The sequence below is a fragment of the Prorops nasuta genome, unplaced genomic scaffold, assembly GCF_024137725.1.
Source record: "Prorops nasuta isolate Cenicafe-Biocafe unplaced genomic scaffold, Cenicafe_Pnas_1.2 PNAS00015, whole genome shotgun sequence".
NCBI classification, from domain to species: domain Eukaryota; kingdom Metazoa; phylum Arthropoda; class Insecta; order Hymenoptera; family Bethylidae; genus Prorops; species Prorops nasuta.
Window position 1 is genome coordinate 3,747,137 of NW_027116812.1, and position 25,185 is coordinate 3,772,321.

The 25,185-nt window shown below is 37.8% G+C and overlaps 1 protein-coding gene across 1 annotated transcript in view; it reads right to left on the minus strand.

Annotated features, from left to right (window-relative positions):
* Ten-a (tenascin accessory) overlaps window positions 1-25,185 on the minus strand; it is a 338,450-nt gene that overhangs the window by 7,758 nt on the left and 305,507 nt on the right. Inside the window, exons 9-24 of the mRNA XM_066736696.1 lie at window positions 24,430-24,710; window positions 18,234-18,353; window positions 16,908-17,551; window positions 16,232-16,445; window positions 13,491-13,755; window positions 12,327-12,457; window positions 11,415-11,561; window positions 11,011-11,218; window positions 7,568-7,594; window positions 3,872-3,991; window positions 3,041-3,225; window positions 2,593-2,744; window positions 1,857-2,515; window positions 1,547-1,782; window positions 305-1,464; window positions 2-224 (exon numbers count right to left, since the gene is read on the minus strand). Coding sequence (XP_066592793.1) covers window positions 2-224; window positions 305-1,464; window positions 1,547-1,782; window positions 1,857-2,515; window positions 2,593-2,744; window positions 3,041-3,225; window positions 3,872-3,991; window positions 7,568-7,594; window positions 11,011-11,218; window positions 11,415-11,561; window positions 12,327-12,457; window positions 13,491-13,755; window positions 16,232-16,445; window positions 16,908-17,551; window positions 18,234-18,353; window positions 24,430-24,710 — 4,772 coding nt within the window. The remainder of the gene's footprint in view (window position 1; window positions 225-304; window positions 1,465-1,546; window positions 1,783-1,856; window positions 2,516-2,592; window positions 2,745-3,040; window positions 3,226-3,871; window positions 3,992-7,567; window positions 7,595-11,010; window positions 11,219-11,414; window positions 11,562-12,326; window positions 12,458-13,490; window positions 13,756-16,231; window positions 16,446-16,907; window positions 17,552-18,233; window positions 18,354-24,429; window positions 24,711-25,185) is intronic.

Here is a 25,185-nt window from a genome sequence, read left to right on the forward strand (position 1 = left end):
CCTTCAGTGATGATTAATATTTTAGATTTCCCGTTTCTCATCTTTAATTCAATAATTCTTTGCTTGTCGCCTTTGGTCAGTGCTCTCAGTGGCGCTGATACTTTAACCGTTAGCTCTTCGTTATTGGTTAAATCGGACGATAATTTAAGCTTCTCTCCAGTTGGGAGAATAATGTCGGTCACTCTTCCCAAACTGTCGTAATTATAGATGTAGGTCTCATCTCCCTGTAAAGAAAAAACCACAGTTATGTAAATTTTATGATTACTTGCTTGCTTCCTCTGTAAGCATTATTATCGAGACTCACTCCTGAACGACTGGTAAGAAGCCCTGTGGACCCATCGTAACCCAAAGCAATCTCTGATCTACCACCTGTAGAAACTTTTTCCAAAAATCCAAGCGCAGATATTTTTATTTCTGACTTGTGATCCTGAGTGTTTTCGATGGAACTGACGACACTACTGTAATCTCTGAGGAAGAGTATTTTATTGCCAGCGCTATCGGTCACGGTTGACAATTTGCCAAAGCTGGTATTTTTGCTATAGAGGAAGGAATATCTGGTCTTTCCAGAGGTGAGATCCGTCGTGGAGGTGTGTTGGCCGTAACGATTGAACACGTAAACCTCGTTGGTAGGTGGAAATGGAATATGAAATTCGCCACTTTCGTCGAGATTCGGGAGGTACGGTTGAAGGGCAAGAATATGAAGACTGCCCTGATCAGCAACGTGTAACACGCCATCCGGTGCCACCGCCAGAGCGGAAATAGCCGTAAACTTTGCGTTTGACGAAAGGAGAGTTTCGGTACTGCTCGTATCATCCGTACACGTACAGGTGTCGGTGGTGTCCTTGGTACTGGGTGTAGTGTTGTTACACTCGCACTGACCCCGTAAACGTTCCTGACGTTGCCCAGCGAAATGCGACATTTTTCCGGACGAATCCACAACCCTGATCGTATTTACCCTGTGAGAATCGCTCTCCGCTATGTACAATTCACCTGTGGGACTGAAGCTGACTGCTAGAACCGTTCCAAGGACCTCGTCGGATTTCTTGCTCAAATTTGCAGCACTCATGTTTGACTTTGTTTGCTCACTGTTCTCCAAATCACCATTGCTGTTATTATTGTTGATACCGTGATCGTTGTTGTTGCTGTTGTTGTTGGAATTGGAATTAGTGGTGCAGTGCAAGGGTGTTCCAGCAACTACGCGTACTTTCAGATCGCTCGTCAATTTCAGGACCAATCTGTCATCGATGAAGTGCAGTGAACCATCCAGAGGGCTAAGGGTCAATCCTGTTGGCCACTGTAATTGAGCTTGATGCGCTGGAATTGCACCGAAGCATGGAGCTGGGGACCAATGATTATGGTGACCATGGTGTCCCACCAGAGTGTGAATAATACCGTGGGGATCCACGGCACGGATGTTCGTTCCATCAGCGATGTACATAGTTTTATCAGCAGCTATGGCAATCCCTGAACAAGCGATATTGAGAATTATTTATGAGGGCGAAACTTTGCTCGTAAAGCTTCCTGCTTTATTAATTAAATAAATTACCTTTGGGATGGGCTAATTTAGCTCGTATCGCAGGACCTTCGTCGCCACAGTGGCTCTCATCCCCAGGTATACATCTCTCACCACTACCAACCACTGGTTCAATATTGATTCTAGGATCTTCCACCGATTCCAAGGACAACGCTTTGAGTATTTTATGCTTCTCAGGATCACTGATGTACAGGTGGCCGTCCGCTGGTGAAACGCACAGGTAATACTGATAAGCCACCTGGGTCGCACTGGAATGGAAAAAAGAGAGATTAGAATTTTAATACAGCTTAAATGAGAGACTCAATTTATTTGAACGTCTTACCTTAAGATCAAAACTGTATAAACATTGCCTTCCGGAGTAATTCTGCGAACGAGATTGAAATCACCGACGTAAATGCTTCCATCTGGTCCACTCGTCAAGGCTACCGGAGTTAATAGCCTGGCGTCCTTAGCAAGGCCGTCGCAATTATCACAAACCAGCGTTCTCTGCAGCCCGGTTCCCATTACAACCTTTACCGTGCGAGGATATTGCTTAAGATGGAGCGTGGTACCATCCCCTTTCTGGAGGATACCCTCGTGAAAATTATAATGATGATGAATATCCAGGCCCCACCCTCCTATATCAGATATATCTACGTCGAATCCTTGCAAAGTTGCCGTCTGTGTTTCCCATATTACGTTCGGGCAGGTTGAGTGCTGGTAGCCAATGGAGATCCTGGCTTGGGCGATACCGTACACCTTCTGTTTGTACACGTTCCTTTTGCTCCATGCAAAAGTGTGCGTGAGATTGGGATCCGCCTCGTAAGTCTTCGTATGCACCGAACCCTCGATTTCAACGTGAACGTGAACATGTGTCAGCGATTTAGGTATGAACGGTCCGGTTAACTGCATTCTCACTGTGGATAGATATCCGGCAGCCTGGCTGCTCTGATACATCAAATGCAGATTCGAATCCGGAATGGCGATGCTCTCTTGAACGATCTGTTAACATTGCGTGGAAAATATTAGCAAATTTCCTAAAAAAAAGTGGCACGGTGTTTGTTAAAAAGAACGCTTACTTGACTTTCGGCAAAAACCAAGCTTTTCCCTGGCAAACCGCCCACTTTCTCTGGCATCCACGTGCTAACGATGATTGGCCGCAAAATTTCATGGTCGTGTTCCATGCAAGGACCATGCTCGCTAAACAGTCCCATCGAGATTCCTGGGAAACCTATTATATTGTATACCAAATACGATGACAATACCATTTGTGATATTGTATTAATACTAAGAAAATTGTTCTTATTCTCATATATTCTCCTATATAATCGATAAAACCTGTAGCGTCCCAATTAATTGTATAATGTCTCTCATTTTCAGAGTTTAGAATATAAAAATGTTTAATTAATTGAAACGCCTTGTACAAACGTGATTTTCATATATATATAAGTTATGATTAATTTAAGACACACATGGAAATGTCCTAAAAATTTGATAAAAATGATTGAGTTATTTTGCGATACATACCTACAGCAGGGCTAGGAGGTTGTTTGGATTTGTAAGTTTCTCCTTTTTTACTAAGCGTCATAACGATGGGCGGCAAAACTACAATCTGATTCCATGGCACAAATACAGTTCTTGTCAAGGGCTGGAAGAGATTACGTTGAAACTGAAGCGTCACAGCACCACCTCCATTTACGAGAACGTCGAACCTGTTTATGGTACATTTATATGTGTGAGAACCGATACTCATACGTCAAAGTTATTAAGCAAACGCGGTTTTGCAATTTAGCATCTGCATGGAATTGAGAGAAGCTTCAAAGTTATCACGTGTATGTACATGTAATACGATTTTAATACTTGAAACTGATATCTCGATCGCAGTTTTCAGTCGAACCACTTGAGAGTTTATTATATTCAATCACATCCTATATATTTCGCATATATATATGTATAAAATGAAAATTTGGATAGCAATTGAGAATTGGGAAGCAGACTAATCATGCATAGGTTTGCGGATTATACGTAGTAATTAGTAAGCTTTCGACATCATTAGCTCCGGCTGTGATGTGGTTTGCCGTTCCACTTCCTTTCGTCTCTCTGTATACCAGGATTATCCTTGCTAGGATTACTAAATATATAGTACGCTCCCTCTATATATCTATATACACTAAAGTGAAATACGTGCTTCCGTAACTCCTTTGTTCGTTATATCGTAAGCATTATCGTGTTTCCTCCAAATCTCAATTGCATAATATCGAAACTAAAGTAGTTTGAGAAGCAAAGTCCCGTCATTAACTCTCTGAAGCGTCGTTTCGGTTTTTCGGATTGATTCGCGTTAAAGGTCGAGGCTCTTACCATCCATCGGCTCTGGTCAGGGTGAATCCAAATCGAGTGTCTTTGTCAACTGCGACTCTGATGCCTATAACTCCCAGTCCTTGCTCGCTTATAACTTGGCCTCGCATCACCGCAACACGACTGTTACAAAAGACAAATATATCGGGATTCTTCCATTTAGGCTAAATCCACCGAACCGTCAACTTTACCCCTGCCGATTCGTTCGGCAAAAATCTAACAGCTTGGACGAAGGGGTAGACTCGAAAAGCGATATAGCATAGAATATTGGAAATTGCTTGAACGACGTTACAATTTTTAGATTGTGTCCATCCATCAAATTCTCACGGTGAAGAGGAGCTTATCGATCATTTTTTTTTCAGGCACACGGCTCGCGATATAACGCTCAGCCTTTCGAATCAGCTTCCACGGTTAACGGTTCGGTGAGTTTCATATTCCCACTTCGCTGCCAATAAAGTTCGCAGCTTTATTCGAACAATCTTTCGCCGCATCGATTGAGTTACTGATTGGAAGTCTTTGAACGACTGTTCGCTCGGAGAGGCGAATCGACGTTACTTTATATCCGCGAATGTTCCAGGAACGTTCCAGGAACGTACCAGAGTCATTCGGGCTAATGGGATTCTGGCGTGCGCGTGAAAATTAGCAGCGAAGCGAGAACATGCTTCTTCCACAAAGCATCCCTCTCCCTCCCTGGATATAACCAACCCCATAAGTGATTTCTGGGAATAAAATGATACTTTGTCCCAAGGCAGGCAGTTTTTTAAAATTCATATTTTTCTCTTAATTGTGAAAATAGAACTGCATGCATATATCATGTATATAGGTTTGTATAATAGACGTAAAATATGTATGTAATAAATTTTGGGATTGGATTCTCTGCATCAAAGTTGGAATGTTAAGCTGAATATAATTTATAAGCGATTATGTGTAAGTGCCAAATGTGTTTAAGGAAGTTATGTAAGTCAATTGTATATAGTTTATTATACACAATATGGTATGGTATACGGTGTCGCGTAATTGAATAGAGGATAGCTGGTTACACGAGAGATTTTATATAAGTGGAAACTGTGTAAAATCTCGTGTGAAGCCAGCTGTGTTTGCTTAATGCATCGAAATGTAAATATAATTATATATAATAATTGGTCCCTTTGGGAATGCGTTTGATGGGGTTAAGAAGGTGGGGGAGAGAAGCATCGTTCTTGGAGGATCGCATCGTTATTTTGAAGCAACCTTTTTGTTTTTTTAATATGACCAATTTTCGCTTGCTTCTCGAATATAGAAGATCATTTTGCTTATTTCCCTTTTCATGATGAAAATGAAATACCTATATTTACAATATAATAAAGTGTATATGTAGTATATCTCTGTAAGAAGAGCAGAAAAAATAAATAAATTCGTGATAACTCGTGCCATCTCGTATCGTTAATTTAATTCTTATTTTGCACCATCCGAATAAAGTAAATAATATTTCGCGAATATTGAAAGATTCATAAACTCATGGGAAGGACTGAGCTGATCCTCCAAGTACGGAGCACGGAGAAAGGTAGCAGGCACAGTCGTCAAAACTGTAAGTCCAAAACTATAATGATAAATGGCACAAAAAGGAAATAAAGATTTCTAAAAACCGAGATCCTGATTTTGTTTTCTATATAGATACCGAAAATCAAAGAACTAGAGTGAGGTTTACGCATCGGTGTTACTGCACGGTAAATCATACATCTTCACGCGACGTTAAAAATTTAATTTTCTGCAATTTCCTCCCATCTCCTTAAATATTTTAATTATACCATTGTCTCAATGCTTCTTCCCTATATATTTCTCTCTATCTACTCCCCTCTCGTCACCTCTCCATCTCTCTCCCTCTTTATCTATATTTTTTTCATTTTTCCATTTATTTTTTTTTCCATTGGCCTACGGTCTATATCGAGCGTGATTCTGTCTTATTAGAGAGAATTAATCAGAGGTAAGAGTGGCTTCCTGTTTGCCCGATGTATTTGCGTGGAAAATAATTAATATTTCAATGTTCGACTGTTTTTTTTCCTTTTCAAGAAAAAACATTAATTCGATACTGTAATAACGACGAGCTAATTAAAAAAGGAGGGAGAGAGCGAGAGAGATGGGGAGAAATAAATAAAGAAAGAGAGAGAAAGAGCACGCGTGACAGCGAGATAATCAAAGATTGACAGACGGAGTACCTGAAGATTCTGCGGTCAAAAGTTTTACTCTAGTGTAATTCTTTCTTGTCTTTTTCTCAGCAGGCACTATAATGTTTTGGATCTTGGATGAAGACAGACACAGGGTTCATCGGTTTGGTCAATGGCACAATGTAGACAGGTAATAACAGACGCAGACAAGGGACAGGTTGGGATGGATCTTGGGTCATTATCAATATTAAGTGTTACGATTTCTCTCTCGTTTCGTACAACGATAAGATATAATTCTTTTTGCCGATTCATCGTTAAACTCAAATGGTGATATATATATATATTTCTACGTCGATTTACATATTTTGTGTTTTCGTATTTTATATATATTTATATATATATATATATAATATTCTATAATATTATAGTGACAAGAGAAACAAAAAAATAGAAGAAGAAGAAGAAGAGATAGAATCATGGAACAGAAAACGTAAGAGTCTTTGACGCGCAATAAAGTCAGCGTAGTGTAAGTAAATGCTAGGACGTTCACTAGAGACAATTCGACAGGGTACATAAAGTGCAAGCCTGGCAACACAAACAACACAAGACCAAGGGTTGTAACATGATGTAACATACTGTACGTATATAATATTGCTAACGCACTAAAGGACAAGAAGACAAGACATAACAAAAGATAGGGGTGACAATCTCACGACATATCACAGATAACATAAAAATAGACGATTTTTTGTACGGATGTACTTTGTATACACGTACAATGTATGGAATTTTTTAATCCACTCATTTACGGACCGCACGTTTAACGTTATTGCACGTCAATGTTAAACGTCTTGCAAAAATATCCGTTTCTTGAAAGATTGATTTGAAGAATCCTAAAGCTCGATGATTCTCACGATAACGATCGTTTGATTCTTGAAATGACAGAAAAATAAGTGATTCCAAAGACGAGTTATTGCTTCGTAAATCAACGTGCGGTCGTAAACGTGGAAGATACGTGAAATGAAGATAGATAGATAGAGAAAGAGAGAAGGGGGAGGGGGGTGAGAGAGAGAGAGAGAGAGAAGGATTGACAGATGAATGAAATAAGCGAAGAATGATCAAACATTGGCGAACGAAAAATCATTGTACAAAACTGATAACAGGCGTAAAAAATAAAAGAAAATGGAGAAAGAAGATATAGACAGAACGTAAATGATGATATATATAGTAAACATAAACGCAGGCTTAATGGTGGATACGCATATGTATATATATATATATATTTATAAACAAAGTAAATCTGGCTTAGTTGACAAGAGAATCAGCAATGTGTGTGTGAGCACGGACAAAGGAAATCGGTTCGCCAGGAACCAAATACATATGCGTACGTTCATTCTCTTGCTTTGACAAAATAAAAGGAAAAATGATGGTTTATCATCGAAATAAATAATACGAAGGAACATGTAAGATGAATATGTACGAGCGAGACGAGCAATAGAATGGTAAATCTTTTGAATAATGAACGATTAGCGAGAGAGCTTGAGCTGCAACTTACCGCGGTGTAAAGGAACTCCAGAACGTACTACGTGTGGGAAAAAACCAACGAGAAGAAAGGGCGTTACCACGGTCACAAAACCCGCATTAACGGGCAAAACGGATGCGCGCGCGCAACATTGCGATCGCGAGCTATCGTTTTCTCAGCGATAATCGTTTGACGATAATTAATTTGATAATAATTAATATCACTTCCGGTATTCTTTGTGTGCAACGAGCAAACTACCTCTACGTCATACTCTCTGGTATGAATTCTCAAAGGAAGTTTATGACTCTATTTCAATTGCATTATGGTACAGGGACTGCTCGATCGGTCATTCCCGATCGTTTCCAATGAATTCGGCTTTGAGAAATCGAATGCTCCTCCTCTCGTCGCAATGCTCCGCACGCCATTACAGAAACAATAGACGTAGACACACACTAATCAAGCGTACCCATCAGACACGCGATTCTCCCAGTCACGCAACACGATCTCATACACTCTCAGACCCATTCAACATAGAGTGGTACATTTGACAGACACAAGTTGGAAACTACGCAACGTATACACATATACTTGTATATGTATATGTATAGATTTTATACATATATATATACGCTATAGAGCTAGCATCAGGGCGACTGACCGTTATATTAATTTGCATCTAGTTCGACCAGTTTCCCCTGCGAGAGTTCCCTGCATTCACCCTCCCATTTGCATTAATCCTTTGCTAAATCTGACAAACCTCTTCCATACCCCACCCCCACTCCACCCTCTTTCCTCTTTTGCAGTACTATTCTTGATCCGTCGTATCGCATTCTTTACTACAATCTTTATTTATTTAGAATAAATATAATGCTTTACCTACTCTACTTACGAGTCAAATTAAACATTCTTGCAGTGTCTACTTATTATTACGTTTCTTAGAGGGTTTTCCAGAAAATTGGAAATTTCTTGAGTTAACGTTATATTCGAGGCTGGAAGAACTGAGAGAGAAAGAGTTATTACGCGTGATTAATTATTTATGCAATGAGGGAAATGCTAGGTGCGGTAATCGATACTTCCAGTGATAGAGGTAAACGATAAAACAGCCAGTAAAGCCCGATACTTGTTTGCTCTCCGTACGTCTTTGACAACAGTGACAGTTTTTGGCACAATAGACATGTAATACATGTTACGTAGATCTGGGAAAAAAGAAGAGGGATTTGGCACGAGAATTTCAAACTTGTGTCTACCAGTCCTAGATATACTTTTCCGGCTGGCCGAACTGCAATTTTACCATGGCTGATGAAAAATTACATAGCAATCTCAGACGACGTACTGGACTACTTTGAGAAATTTATTTCTTGCGCGATATCTACAGAAATATGCCGGGTTTCATTGCGATTTGACCACCCGTTAGTTTTAACTATGAATTTACTCGCAATTGTTTAGAGAATGGCCGAATTATTGCTTTACACAAAATTTTGACAAACCAAGGCTGCCGTTGCGCAGTACACATATATGTATACTAAATCGCGTCCGTATCGTAATAGAGAAATGTGCATAATATACACAACGCGAAAGAAATAAGACAAACTAATAAGATACAAAAAAGCAATCTTTTTTCTACTACTTTCTCGATATACAGACTTAGTTTTGTCAGTCTGTTACGAGTAATCAGCCTAATTTTTAGGCTCTGATTCTTTGTTGGGTTTTGGTAAATTTGGTGGTGGCGGGATACACACAGAGGATAAACACTAGACAAAATACACGAATCCCCCAAAACGTTTTTACGACTCGATTTTGCATCAAGCCCGTGTACATCGCTGGCACCTCATTTAAATCATTAACGATAATTGTTTATTTAGCATAAAATGTGTAAAAAATTGCTTCGTTTAAAAATTGCGGACTCGACAAAAAAACCTCCCCTTTCTTTAGTGACGTAAAACCTTGTTACTTATTCAAATCTCGGAAGAGCAATAAGCTTCTCATTTTTAAGATACCTTGAATTAATAATTAGCAATATAATGGTGAAACGAGTTATAAGATCTGAGAAAAATGGAGGTACAAGAAAGATATATTGACCGTTTACTCAACCCCAAAGATATCATAAACGTTATTGAAAGCTAAAAATACCATGATTTAATAATCGATAAGGTTTATTGAGATGCTCATCGATGTATCTGACGCTTGGGGGAGGGAAAGGTTGTAACATAAGGAAAAGGATAGTTAAAGGTTGGCAGGGCTGTCACCCCATTGATTGAGGAGTTCTCCTGACAACTCGACTATTATCGACATATTTTGTCCGATACAACATGTACATTTACGTGGCATTTTCGTCGCTCACGATGGGGAAAACTTCTTTTTAATACGTCGTATTGATTTCGTTAGAAAAAATCTCACATCAAAGGTCAAATATAACTCGATGGCCTTAACTATATAGAAAAAAAAGAAAGAAAAATACAGAAATATAGAAATTATTGCAAAAATATTTTTTTAACGAAAGAAGGGACATTTAATTTGATGTTTGATGCTCTTTTTATATCTGAAATGTAAAGAGTATTTTTTTTCATCATATTAAACACCAACGGGGAAATATTAAAGTCGCATTTCATTAAAAAGGTCATGTATGGGTAGATGATAGCACACAGATGATATATATAGTATCTTTTTCGTTAATGTGTATAATCTGCGTACAAGCTATCACATGCACAACAATAATAATAATGATAAAAAATATAAAACAAATGCAAAAACACGATGTACTAATATGTCTTTTGAAAGTACTCAGAAGAAAACCAAGAAACTGAAAGAACTGAAAATTAAATGCTTCGAAACTTTACCCCATCGTAAACAATTGCCACTTGACCGAACACACGAAGTATACCGAAATGAGAAAAAATGTCAACGTTATTGGGTGCAGTAAAAAGAGTATTATATCTAAAAATTATATTATTTCAACGATATGCTAATTCTATGTTAGCTGTTTGTTTGAACTGCACACTTGAAGGAAATTTGAAGAGAAAAGAAAGAGAAAAAAATAGAAAGAATAAAAATATGAAAGAAACTACACGAATAGAAACTTCTCATACCGAACTCACGATGGTCTTTATACGTTTGTTCGATACAATAAAATGATAAACTCAATACGCGTTCGTATATGGATCTCGTTATAGGCCAAACTATGACTCGCAACTATATTATACTAAAAATCCTTTAATGAGAAATAAAATGTTGTTACGCTGGTTGAACGACGCTTATATCGATCGATGAAATTCCACGAATTCTTCGATTGTCGTATTATCGAAAAATTGCATCGGACGATGTAAAAAGATTGATAGGAATGATACGACGATATCTCAGTGTGATTAACACGTTCGATCATACAAGCGTCGGACCTTCCTATTTAATTTTGGAAAAATAACGAACTAAGCTTTCTAAACTGAGTAACTGCGCTTTTTGCTGAGATTGATCGATCTTACCTTTCCGTGTATTCGTTCATATGCGCGTAACTCTGTACGCTATTGTCTTCAATGAGAAATTTGACACGTTGATAAAAGGAAGCTGTTACGCTAGGCGGCTGTTTGCGAAGGAGTACGTCCACGGGGTTATTACTAGCAAGGCACATGAGGTGTTCAACGCAGGATGCGTGCGAGCAACACTCGCTATCAGAGCAGTCCATCATGTCATCTGTGATCAAAATAACACGATTTACAAGTTAATCTTTAGTAACTTTTCACTATCTTCATTATATATACTTGTTCCAATATTGAAACGCTGCATTCACATAGTATATATATATATATATACAGCTATAAATATTGTAGCGAAATCATAGTTTCTTCTATTTTAGAAAATAAATAATATTTGGTAATTTAAATTCTACCTTGATCGTTGTCAATGGTATCGTTACATTCCATTTCAAGGGCAATGCTGCAATCCCTACCAGCCCACCCTGTCGAACACTCGCATCTGTATTCACCGTCTTGAAGCGTACAAAGTCCATGTCTGCTACATGCATTTTCGCATCCGGCTGTTAAAAGTCACAATTTGATTATGTATAATGTTTGCTTCTCTCTCTCTCAAAGCTTATTGAATTCAATCGAAGAAACGCTTTTGGTAGTTTTATACAAGAAAAACTAATAGCTGATTACACCAAACTGAAGATAAGTTGAGCTACTGTTAAAACGATGTCGTAGTTTTTCTTTCAGAACAAACTAGGATAGACTCACGTTAAAATTTGCCTTTGTGCAGTCAGTATTAACTTGTTCGTTCTTAAACTCAACGAAAATATGACATAATATTAATAAATGAGTTTATCGAGACAATTTATTTTATTATTGAAATTCAACAAATAATCAGTTTTGTGAAGCCAGTAAAGTAGCCCTTCTCGTTCAATCGTTTCATTTGCTAATGAAGCCTGCTATTTACGTAATATATTATAAAATAGCATTTATTAATATTACGACAATATTTTGTGTATTTCTATTAATGCACATGAAGATATTCATAACTCAGTAATAATGATAAAAATAAAATGGTTGTAAGAAATAATATTTATGTATTGAATTAATTTTTAAATTAAAGTACTAAGACATTTATGTTAAATGCTTAATTATCTCAGTCAATTCTTTATCATTAATTAGTGCAACCCGTTTATTTAATTTACACAGCAAACATCACTTTATTGCGATGATTATCCAGTTATTTGACAACTAGATATCATCCACAATGTAGAACAACATATTTGTTGTTAGAATAAAATGTAACGTGCTATATTTTTTGAGTATGAACTTACGCAAAGTGCAATGTCTCCCATTCCATCCTTGACTGCAAACGCAGGTACCATTCTTGCACTGGCCGTGCTCCGCGCAACGAGGATCGCACGGTTTTTGATCGCATTTGGCTCCAGTCCAATTATCGTGGCATCTGATAAAAGAGAATCCGGTTATTTCTAGTTTTTCAAAAACTAAATCGCCTTACAACTTTTATAGAACACAATTAAAAATTAAACCATTTTTCTATGTAGCCAGCTTGTTTTATCAACGTTAGCTTTGGTGCTCTAAACTGGAGGCGAGTCAAAGTGTTCGTGTGTACACGTGTGCCAGAGAGATGGAGGGAGAGAGAGAGAGAGAGAGAGAGAGAGAGAGAAAGACAGAGTGTGAGAGAGGCTCGTACGTACCAACTGTTACCACTGTCAAATACTAAATCGATTCGCCAAGGTTTCAGTAGCTCTAATAAAAAATGTGAGTTTGAGCTCTCAGTTGGAAAGTTGTCCTCTCGGCGGAGGGAAGTTTTTGCACTTAGAGGCTCTTCGCGGGCCAGAAAAGCAGGATAGAGGAGCAGAAGAGAGGTACGATGAGAGCCGTCAGCTTTAGAATATGAGAAAGGAGATCCTTTCTCGCGTCCTTGATTCTGACAAAGGAAAGTAGGAAGGTACGCTGGTACTTTGAGTTGTGATAAGTTGGTTTATCCAGTAAAATACTGCTTTTTTTTTCTTTATACCTCCCCCCTCTCCGCTCTCTTTCTATCTCTCTCCCTCTTGGACTAGCACCCCACCCCTCGCAATTTTTCACCTTTTTAGCCTCAACTTTTCTCCCAGTGATCCCACCGAGCATTTACTCATTTTTAGCCTATCACTTATTCCCTTTTGTCCTGTGAAATATTTCTCCTCCTTATTATAAAACCTTATTAGAGTTAAACCGTCATTAGTGTCTTCTCGTCTGTCTCCTCTTCCAGATTCTCGCGTTAATACCTGTCAGAATTCTCTTTGCGTCTCTTCTTGTATTACTATATATAGGATGCAATTATAAAACGTTTACGAGTGGTTGGATAAAAAGGATCGATATGAATGTTGAATTGGATGAAAAGTGAATTCCTTGGACCAAGCTGTATTTTATTGCATAGGCAGCAGAGTTTCTATTCCATAAATATATAATCAAGTGTAACGAAGTATACTGACTTGCAGTGGCCTTGTTCGCAAAATCCGTGTAATCCGCAATCGAGACCGCAGCTTGGCTGCGAGCAATCTGGCCCGGTCCAATGTTCCTCGCAAACGCAGGATGCTGTTTCAAGATCGTACGTGCCGTGATCCGAGCAACCCGGTAAGCATTGGTAGACCTGCTGATCGACCTGATTGCAACGTTCACCCTGCCAGCCAGCCTTGCAATAACATTTTCCAGCCACGCATGCCCCGTGTCCACCGCAATTAGGATCAGGACAATCCGCTGAAAAGCACAAATTATACTTGATCGATCAACGTGCTCTCCTCCGTCATTCCTGTCAGTCCTTCAAGGACCTCAAAAATTTCATTATAAGTTTATAGCGAATTTCCAGTTAAATTTATACTTTTGCAACTAAAAGTGAAACAAATTTAGACGATACGAAACAATTATTAATATTGCGTAACCTATAGCTACAACGGAGTTTTATGTTGTTCCTTCGAAAAGGACCGATCAGAATAATCAACCGACACGTTAAAATTATTCTGGACTGCTCAATAAACTGTTTCATTCCACTCTCTTTTGCAGTTTTAGTTCTGCACGCGTTTCCTCAATTTTTTATGAAACATTTCATTTAAACTACATAGTGTGCATCGTTAAATTTACACTTTTACAACTAGAATTGAAGAAAATGTAGGGAATGTGAAGAAATTATTAGTATTGCCCGGCCAACCATGTGCATAATATTGTGACTCTGAAAAGGACCGATCAGGACAATCAGTTGTAACGTAAAAAATGATTATGAATATTTAAATATTATTGCTCCATTTCTCTCTGTACTCCAAAATTAATACTGTACGTAATTATGCAAATGCGACCAATTTTGTAAATTTAAGTTAACAGCGTCAGATATTACAATTACAAATTTCCACAATAAAATTGTAAAAAACAATCAACTTATCAGGCAATAATAGAAATATTCTCAGTAAATTCTATAAACTATATCTAGTTTTAAAAATGCCAAAAAAAAGTATGAAAAATTACAATAGACAAGGGTTGATTTTCACACAGTTACGAATTGTTCGGGTTAAGTGCACTTTTCAGGAAAAGTTTGCATTACGAGTATTGAGTGAAGTTTAAATTTGTATTCAAAAGTGGAGAAAATGTAGACAACACGAAGCAACATTAATTGTGTATCCAAGCACGTGTACTATATAGTCCTTTTGAAAAGGAGCGATTCTGACAGTGACGTAGACAACGGTGGGGCGAAACGGAAAAAGCACGGAATGACGGAATAGCCGCATGTCGTCCCGCTGCTAATGATAACGGCAAAACTTCGGACCGATCCGCGCCACGCTCGAGTACCGTTGATTGCGCCCGCGGCGTGGACGAATGGAGCAACTTTTTAAATTATGGCATCGGAACAATTGCATTATTCCCGTGGATCTCGCCGCTCGCCCCGGGGAAATTATGAAACTTAATTCCAAAGCGGCTCTTCCTCGCTCGGTCGCTCAGTGGCTTACCTTCCACATCTCTTCGTTTTCTTCCTCGTCTCGTTTCGTTCTCACCGCAAATATTACTGCCCGTTTTTCATACTATACAATTATACAATTTCATTCATAAAATTTTCAGCAATTATTATTCGCCTATACTACTGCGGTAACGTACAATATTGAGTCGTACCACTGAAGCAACCCCTATTGGAGTATGGACGTTAAAATTTGCTTATCTTCGAAACTGTACAGATGACAATTTTTTACTATATATATATATATATATATATATATAAGAACCTCTTAGAATCAAAATAGAGAGGAGCATGGAGAAGGTTCTGTTGAAGAAACTGATATTTTTTATGGTTGCTCGGATAAGTGAGTTCTTATGTCTCGTGTTCTGGTGTGCATTCAGTGGTACGAAAGTACTCTGTGTACATGCTTCCTCGCTCGCGGTCGCTCAGTGGTTTACTATTGTACTGTGCAATTAAATTCATAACATCTGCAGCATTCATTGTTATGCTATACGAAAAAATAATGAGACAGTATTAGCGAGATTAGGTTACAAACAGATCCTTGCAAATTGCAATTAAAGTGATAAAGTGCGAAACAATTTCGTGGAATTTCCGTGGAATAAAATCATTCGATCCGAGTGGTTCTCGCAGTCCAATGATGTCCGCGTGTTGAGAATTGCGTGAACGCACGATATATACGCGTAAAACGATCGAGCAGCACGCAGCTCTGGCTGGTATCTCATGCAAAACTCGTGTTCCCTGAGAAGCGGTACGAAACTGATTATTATTGAACCGAATTGGCATATGGGTCGATCCATATGTAAATTCGGAGAATGCCACGTGCATTAATTATGGATTGTGCATGAACGACGACCGTGTTCCCGCTTCTAGAAGCCCGCCATTACGAATATCTCCAATCTCCGCGCGCGCAGTCAAATTATGGAAAATTAATGGTGCCGTGACGAATTTCAAGGAATAACAGTGATCGTTGCGAAAATAGAATTCACCCAGACGATCATATATGCATACTTATATCTACAGCTATATACTTTCGTTGCTTTACAGATTGAGAAACGTGAATTTTTCTGCTTTTCCACGAGAATATACATATATAATGCAATAATTAAACGGAAATCTTAGTTCTCAGAAATAATGTGTCTCTTCTTGGTATTGCGAATATTCTGATAGGGAGGATATTCTTGATAACTATCGACATTTGTTCTTTTTCAGGTTAGATCGGAAAGGGATACTCACGCTCATCGCAAAATGCTCCTTTCCATCCAGAGTTACAAATACAGGAACCTCTGACGCACTGCCCGTGCTGATTGCAATCGGGAACTTGGCAATCTCCTAAGGGTATATCACATTCTGCTCCCTTCCAGCCATCTTCGCAGTGACACACACCACCACCGTACTGTCCATGGGAGGAACACAAAACTGGACATACGCTCTTTCCACAGTCCACACCCTGAAATTACAAAAATGTAAATTAATCAGAATATCCTGTACTGATGCGATTTATATCGTTAATTAATAAAAACGTTGAATTTGCTCCAATGTCACAAAAAATTGGTAATAAATCATTGCATATTCCTGCTTAGAAATGTGATAGCTTCCTGATTTGGAAACCTATTACAATTTATATTCTCTATTCTAGAGCGAATACTTTTGATGTGAGATTTAGAAAAAGTTTGACAGATTTAATAATTTAATTATAATTAGTGGATCATTTTCTACTGACGTTAGCAGCACAAGAGCCATAAACTGACAGCTAAGAAATTGTTGAACGGAGACACTTTACGACCTCTGTAACTTCCACACATTACATCCTAGCATTGCGTTATTAAAAATCAAAGAACTATTTATCCTCTTATATCACGAAGTAATTTAATCACAAATACTATAAGACGAAGAAAGAATTTCCTCTAACCTGATAACCATCGATACAATCGCATTTGCCAAGATAACACGATCCCTTTCCGGAGCAGTCGTTGGGGCAGGTGGTCGAGACTCCTTCCGCTTCACTGACTACAAGAGTGACCTTGTAAGGTTGTAACTCGTCGTTGTAAACGGAAAGGAACCAACGGCCGGTATCGACGTATTGCAGAAGACTAACATTGACCATCATTGGCTCGATAGTGCTTCGTTTGACCAATATACGTCGTGATTTATCCTCCGCGTCTCGATGATCCTGTTGACGCTGCGTTTCCTCTTGCACGATGGACTTTAAGCTCGTTTCCCTTTTCAAGCGATGATCGATCATACCTCCCTTCACGAACTCCACAAAATCATACTGCGTGACGCTGGGTGCCACGTTCCGTCTACCGTAAACCGCAAAGTTCGCCCCCCACGGCAGGGTGAGATTCAGCCTGATAAAAGCTGGCTGCTTGTTGCGAAACTCCGTGTTCCAAAAGTGGTACGGTGGTATTACAGCCGAGTGCGCAATGTTGTATTCTTGCAGCTCCAGCACTGCTGGCCACTGCTGCGCCGATTGCTGAATTTGCGGGTCGCTTTGTTGGTCCCCAGCACTGTCCGCCGCGCTCGAGTGCTCAGCCGTGCTCGTTGGAAGCGACTCTGCACAAAACATTTTTTTCCTCCTTTTTAACTATATCATCCAACGCAAAGCTGATCTATCAATGACCAAGTAAGTTTTCACGATTCGTCCTTGCGAATCGCCTAGGGTTTGTTTTCCATCGCCGCACCGTTGAACTCGAGGTTGAATTGGGCTCATAAATTCGAGCTGGACAACTTTATTTTCCCTCGTTCCAACTTATTGCACTGGTGCAACGAAACGATACGGCAATTGAAAACAAACCTGTAATGATGGTGGGTGGTAAATATACGCGTTGTAGGCTAGGTACACACTAAGGGATTGTTACTGTAAACGAATGCCTCGTTATATGGATAAATTTGAACGTGCTTTATATAAATAATTCTTAATTAATTGATTTCAACAAAATTATCCAGTCATTTTTATTAGCGTCGATAGAATTTTGTTGTTTTTTGGAAGAATGTATAGTATGACGTGGTCGCGAAGCATGAAACAATTTTTGCTCCGCACTCGTAATGTGATCGAGCACGGGGAACCGTGTATAACGTTGTGTACGCTGCGTCAGACGCGCGTTGCTTGCGCCAAAATTGGAAACGAAATTATATAGAAATGTATCGTCGACGCGCAGCATTATTGAAATGCTTGGCTGTTCGTGAAAGCAATTGTCGCTAGCTGCTGCGTAAATTAATACGACTCGATATTTACCTTCCGTAGGTATTTGCGTGGATATCGGATCGTGGACGTGCGTATTCTCGTGGGTGACGGCTTTGATGTCTTGCACCAGGATGCAATTGGTGTTGTCTATTGGCCGCATGGAGCTTACTGCTGCAAACATAAATAAATGAGAATTTCTTACGAAAACTGTGGCTATAAGTTACATATAATAGAGAATGGTATGACGTAACCTAAAAATTTGGTATACAGGGTCTGACAAATTTTAAAAATCCAAATAAATGATCGTACTTGTGAAGGTTTTTCAAGAAAAAAGTTCCTTTGCCGTTTTGCAGTCTGATTACTCATTTTTCAATTATAACGAGTTCTAGTTTGGTCGATGCGTGACGTCGAATGACGCGTTTGACGTCACGCTTTGTTATACAGAGTGTTACTAAGTTTGAATACTTTGGTAAAAGGATCGTACTTCGGACACTTTTTTAAATTTTAATAACTTTTGCAGTTTACAGTCTAATACTTAATTTTTTACTCATTGTCGCGTTTAGTTTGTTCAGTGCACGACGTCAAACTGCTCGTTTGACGTCACGTTCTACATCGATGACGTTACAGTATACAGCGTTGTCCTAGTTGAGTTTAAATAATTACGTCTTTATGTGCAATTATTTTGTAAATATTAAATTTACTTCTGATTATTATAAAACTAAGATATTTTTTCTAATATTTTTAATGCAAGTCCTATTAATTATTATAATATTTAGATAATGTAATGCCATTTGCTGTTTGCGATGACCATGTGATATTAAATGAAAGGTATTGTTAGTGCTATAAGTATGTGTATGAAATATGAATCAGTGATAATTTTGCCCACAATACTTGAAATTAATGTGATGTGCTAGGCCAATCTGCGGAAGCAGAATGCGGACCATCTCTGTACTACTATTACTTTTATTTCCAAGTAGTCCGAGGATGACACTCGAGACAAAATAGAACTGCAGCGGGACTTCTTTATTGCGCCAAAGAATCAAGAACGGCTTTGGGCGACTGTTCGGTTGCGCCCTAATGGCTTCATAAATTTCAACAATCGCTTTCGAATTACGATGCTTCCGGTGGATTTTCCAGAACGACAAGAGTTGCAGTTCGTAAAGAAAAATGTTCAATCAGGCGATAAGTGCGACGAAAGCGCTATTTTATTAAAACAGAGCAAGGATCTGCTAACAATTGCAAAGGACTATTAGTTTATACAGAATTGCTTATTGATTATGCCACTATCGGATTTTGTCCTTTTGTATACAGAAATTTTAACTTGTTATACTAAATCTTTAAAAGAAACTTAAGATTGTGTATTTGAAAAGCAAACCACAGTCCTCACATACATAGTTACTTTACTTCGTTTGGAGAGTTTTATTATAATAAACGTTTGTATATATATATATAGTATTATTATTAATATTGAAGTAATTAATTAATGTATGGTAGCATCGATAAATTGTCACGAATAAAATAGCTTTTTTTATGTAAAAAAATCTGTTATTGTATAATTATCAGTTTTCCTGCGAAGCGATAATGCATTCAATTAATAAATTAATCCAAAATATGCAATAAAGTAGCAAAAATTCAAGTTTCCTGATTATTTTCTCATTTGGCAAAAGCGGATTCAGAATAACATTGTCTTAATTTAGCAATCATCTTTTTTTCTAAAATCTCCTTCGTCTAATTCTAAAAATTATCCAAGTTACAACCATATATGTCATCATAATTAAATTATCTTCCACTCGTTATTCTTTCTTTCCATTAAGGTTAATAGACATCAATTACTATCATATAGAAAGATCTTTGCAGTTTAAGCGAAAATACTGCAGACATTCTATTTCTAATAGATACATATATGTAGATAGACTCTGGTCTATATATACAAATATATAGTCAAACTCAATATTCTCCTGTAGCCAAGTGAAAATGACCTTATTCGGCGTTCCTTTGGCTCCTGCCAATGTCCGTTCAGCAGCCCTAGTTACGTTTCCCGCCACGTATCGCCAACTGCAACGGGGTAATGCGAGATCTAATATATGTTGGATCGGGACAGTTTCGGCCAAAGCGGAAATTTGAAACGATCGTAATATGCTGCGGGATAGATTCGGTGCAGAAATTCAGGAATGAAAGACGAAAGGAAAAGGGATGATAGCCAAAAGCTCTGGATGGCGTGGGTTGAGTAGCTGCACAGGAGAAGGGGCTGTAGACAACAGACTTTCAAAGGAATAACTTTTTCAATTATGGTTTTAACTTGGATCGATAGGACGATTCATTCCAGAAAATAATTCTTGGATTATTTGCAGGATTATCCTGCTCTTGTTTGCGAGCTTTAACTATTTATCAAACTGCTCCACAGTTAGTGGTAATTTTAATTAAATTTATTAATACTTAACGTTGATCATAAGTAGCTTTAACAGAAAATTGAGGCTGCTCTTATAATTGGTTATTCTACTGTCTTTCTAAACCAATCCCATTCATTCTGGTTGACGAATGTATTCGTTTTATTAAACACTCGACAGTTTTCATTTATGCGTTAACCTTATTATTTATGCACTAACTATTCTTAATTTTATAACGTTACAAAGTTCTTTAATATGTTTTTAAGTGAATTTAAATTATCATTATTGCTCAAATGTTTATCTCCTTTATTTTATTACTTTTGTAGAAATATATTTTTAAAGCAAAAGAACATTTCGGGAAAGTGGATCTATGGTGTCAATTAAATTGAAATTGTTAAATTTAAAACACAAATATAAAACTATATTAGTGATTGATACATTTGGAACATTATAACGAGTTACAAAGTCTGCAGTACTGAAATATTAATCGGAACTCTTCAGGGTATAATTTGGGAGCTTAGAGGATTAGAAAGGGATTTTAGAGAACTTGCTACAGTTACCAACACGAAACCTCTGTCTTTGACGTACTTAATGTTTGAAATTTAATTTCCTACCAAAATTAGAGTATAACCAGAAATCATTAAATTCAAAGCACACGTAAACGAAAATATATCAGCGATGGTTATATTTTCTAGCGTAAAATGAATCGCAAAGCCTGGAAGTATTGGAATATTAATCGGAACTCTTCCAGGTAGAACTTGGGAGCTTAGAAGATTAGAAGGGGATTTTAGGGAACGATACTTGCTAATGTTACTTTAAGCAGGATTTCCGGAGAGTGGTGTGATGTTTTGTGCAAAAGAGATGAATGGCAAAAGCTTATAACGTTAGTGGCAGTAACTGCGGTAGGAGGTGCACGTGTAAACAACAATGCAATTATGCAGGTACGCAATTGCAACGAAACGGATACGGATGAACTGCACGAGGAGGGGACGTTGTTCTTCGTAAATTGGACGAGGAGCTGGAAAATCCGTAGGAAGCTTCGCGGAAAGGAGGGGTTGATGGGGGAGGGGGGGGGGGAGGGTGGAGAAAAAGAGGGAGAGAGTAACGTATCCGGTGCAAGGCCGCATAAATCAGATTACCGAAAAGCAAGACGAGTTTCGCGTGTATTCAAAATCCTTCCACATACTGGAAGCAGCATCCCGGTTGGTTAGCTGGTAGACTGAGAGCTCGAGTCTCGCTAAAGGAGAGACGGACGTAATTCAAGGGGAAGGGGTAGTTTGGATGCAGCAGCAAACAGCCAGATTGGATTCCCGACTCGATTTACTGGAATGCAGGAACAACAGCTGGCGAGCTCTTCTCTCCAGCCTGATCTAGCTTCGCAATCTCTTCTATATCGCTTTCCGCTTCTTACCTCCACTTCTATGTACTTTTTCTCCCTTTCTTGCTCTTGCTCCTCTCTCAAACACGTATCCTACGTCGCCAATATCCATCCGTACAGTTGTACACACGTACAATCATGCGACATTTCCCGTTTCATTCTTATGATGAATCGTGTCGTTTGATAAAAGTAAGTCCTCTTGAAATTTCTTCAATTATAAACTACTTATTTCAAAGATGAGATATGCGGAATAGCTATTTTAGCTAATAGTAAATTTTCCCATTTTCTGGGCTAAAAAATTTTAATAGCCTGAGTGCAACGAGGTTGACCTAATTCAGTGAGCAGCTTTGTCGCGAATATTCGTGAAATGTGCCAAGCTTCTTCTAACCGAACCGCCAACTGTTTTAATGCATTCGTTTTAAGCTTCTTTAAAGTTCTTATGTTTCCAATTTTTACTTTCATCATTGTAGGTATATGATATATTTAAGGAAGAGAACGTTTTCTAACTTATGTACTTCCAGGTTTGATTTTAATGTTAAGTAGCACACGAAGAGGAAATAGATGCAAAAGAGGGCGTTATCAGGTGGAAGTGAAATACGATAGTGGCAATCGATCGGGCTTATCGCTCCATCAAATGGATTCATTTCAGTTTGGCAAGATTCAATTTTCTGTAAAACGCAGACCGTTGCCATGTTCACAGACACCTATTATTAATAGACAATGCGACTTCGTTTCGGTTATCGATTCGTAAGGACTTATTTTGGCTAGCATTTTCCATCGACTCTCGGTATATAATTTAGTATTAGTATATATATATATATATATGCACGTAGTCTAAGGTATATACTTTGCTCACAGTGTACTCTGGTTAAAACCATCCTCGTTTAAATTTTCTTTTATCGACATGCAATATTATTTATCAACGATAAAATATGTGTATTTTCTTTGGTAAATCGTTTATAATTCAAGGAATGCTTTACGAATTTTTTAATTATATATTTATGCCAAAATGAATAAGAAATAGGTACAAAATTCAAAATAATAAAACAGATCTTCTATTTAATAAAAAAAATCTAAGATGCGTCTTCCTTCGTTTCTACTTATTTCCTTTTATAATACCGATAAAATTAAAAAGTAATTTTCATGAACAACTCATCACTAGTAAAAATTCTGTCATTACGAATCGATAAGTTCATTTCTCTTAATATCGATTGGCTATATACATCCACAATTGTTTTATTTTATATTAAATTTTGTCACAATAAGTGTTACACGTTTACCATATGTATGGTGATTATTAATGCATGATAGCTTTAGTGAATGATTGATCGAACCATTTCAGTCAATTACTCAAAATCCAAATCGGCTGATTATTTCCCTGGTTTCAAATGAATCAAACAGATTTACTGGAAATAAATTATTTGTATATCATATATTTACCGATTGTCTCATTTTAACTTTCTCGTTTGATTGAAAAATACATACGGACGTAAATTACAGGTTACACACAAATTCAAGGACATTTACCATTAATTAATGGACAAAGTCTTTGTTTGGAATATCGATTGGTAAAAATAAATTTTGTTTTGTGTGTTTCTCGTCGTCCTACGATAAAAAAGAACTATTAAATGTACGCTAGCAGCAATATCCATCTAACTAAGATGCGCCCCTCGTTATTTCAACGCTGTATCGACTGATAATGTATTTTTCCTTCCCTCTTTCCGAGACCGGATGAAGCGCGAGTCACTCGGTGTTAAATGAACCATGAAGCTAGTAGTATTAGAATGTGGTCTGTGGTGTTCCTCCCTTCCTACCAGTCACCCTCGACTTTCCGGCCCTAAATGACCTGTCGTTTACAAAACTTGACAAACTTTCAAATCTCTTAGAATGTCAGGCAAGCTTTGGCTTTCTTAAAACGAACGACTGCAAAATTATTTTCTGCTCGAGTAAATTGTTGCCAATGTCGTTAAATTATAATACAACAATAGTAAATAATAGAAACACGGAACAATGCATAATTGAATAGATTAATCCTCTCGTGTAGCTTATATGCGAGCAGGAAGTAATTAACATAAGTAATATATAGAGGGTTCCCCAGTTGAAACGCCCCAGAGCATAGATGCAAAAAGACGCGTATCTTCGTATAACTATAGAAATATTAAACTTTTGCACGAGACCCTTTTTCAAAATTTTTTAACATTTGTATTCGGAAAAGTCTTATCATACAATTTGATAACATTAATAATTGCAGAGTTATGCATGTTTTTCTGCATCTATTCGGCTCTATATGTATAAACAATTGGATCGTTCGATTAATCTATCGGAATTACGATAAATTTAACCTTCAACGATGGCCCTTGCTACGAAAATTGGAATTGTGCAAGGGTCTTAATTATAAGATATAATTATCGGTATTAATTAAGCTAACGAATGAAAATCGTTTGATTATTATGAAAAGTGATATTTGGGGATTATGACTCACCAGCGAAGTACGCTAACATAGCGGTTAACGCCACGGCTAGGAGGATCAGGGCGATGGAGAAACATTTCCAAGAGCATCTGTGCTGGCAGCGTTTGTCGATATGAAAACGCGAAGGTGAGTACGGCGAATATTGTGGAACGGCGGCTGCTCGTAGTGGAAAACCAGGCATTACCGTAGCCTGTGCTTGCCCCGCAGCTCCAGTCCCACCGCCATTTCCAGCGCCACTTCCCAAAGTACCTCCCAACGAACCCACTGTCACCTGCTGTTGCGGTGGTGGAAGCCTAAAACATTCAAAAATCGAACCAGTTAACAGCTATCCATTTACCTTAACACCTAAACCTTATATACTTTTTAATCAATGTCGCTACTATATTGCACACACAAGTACATAAATTTTATTTTAATAGGGAAAAGTGTGTAACCTTTAATTACTCTGCACATATTTTTTATGAAGATTATTTTATTACAACATGCATGCACTTATGTCGTAACTTATTAATGTAAAACAGTACAAAGTATGTTTAGATATATTAATAAAATTTGTGATTCATGATGTAATTGAATTGACACATTTAAATATGTGTAAAAGGTAATTACCAATATTTTTAATACTGAAAATTCGAGAGTTTTGGATCAGCAGTGTATAAATATATGTTTATTATTAACCAATAATTAAACTCCAACTTTGAAGTATTTTTACCAAAATAATTCTGTGCAAATTTTAATAAATATAGTTTATATCTATAAACGATAGGG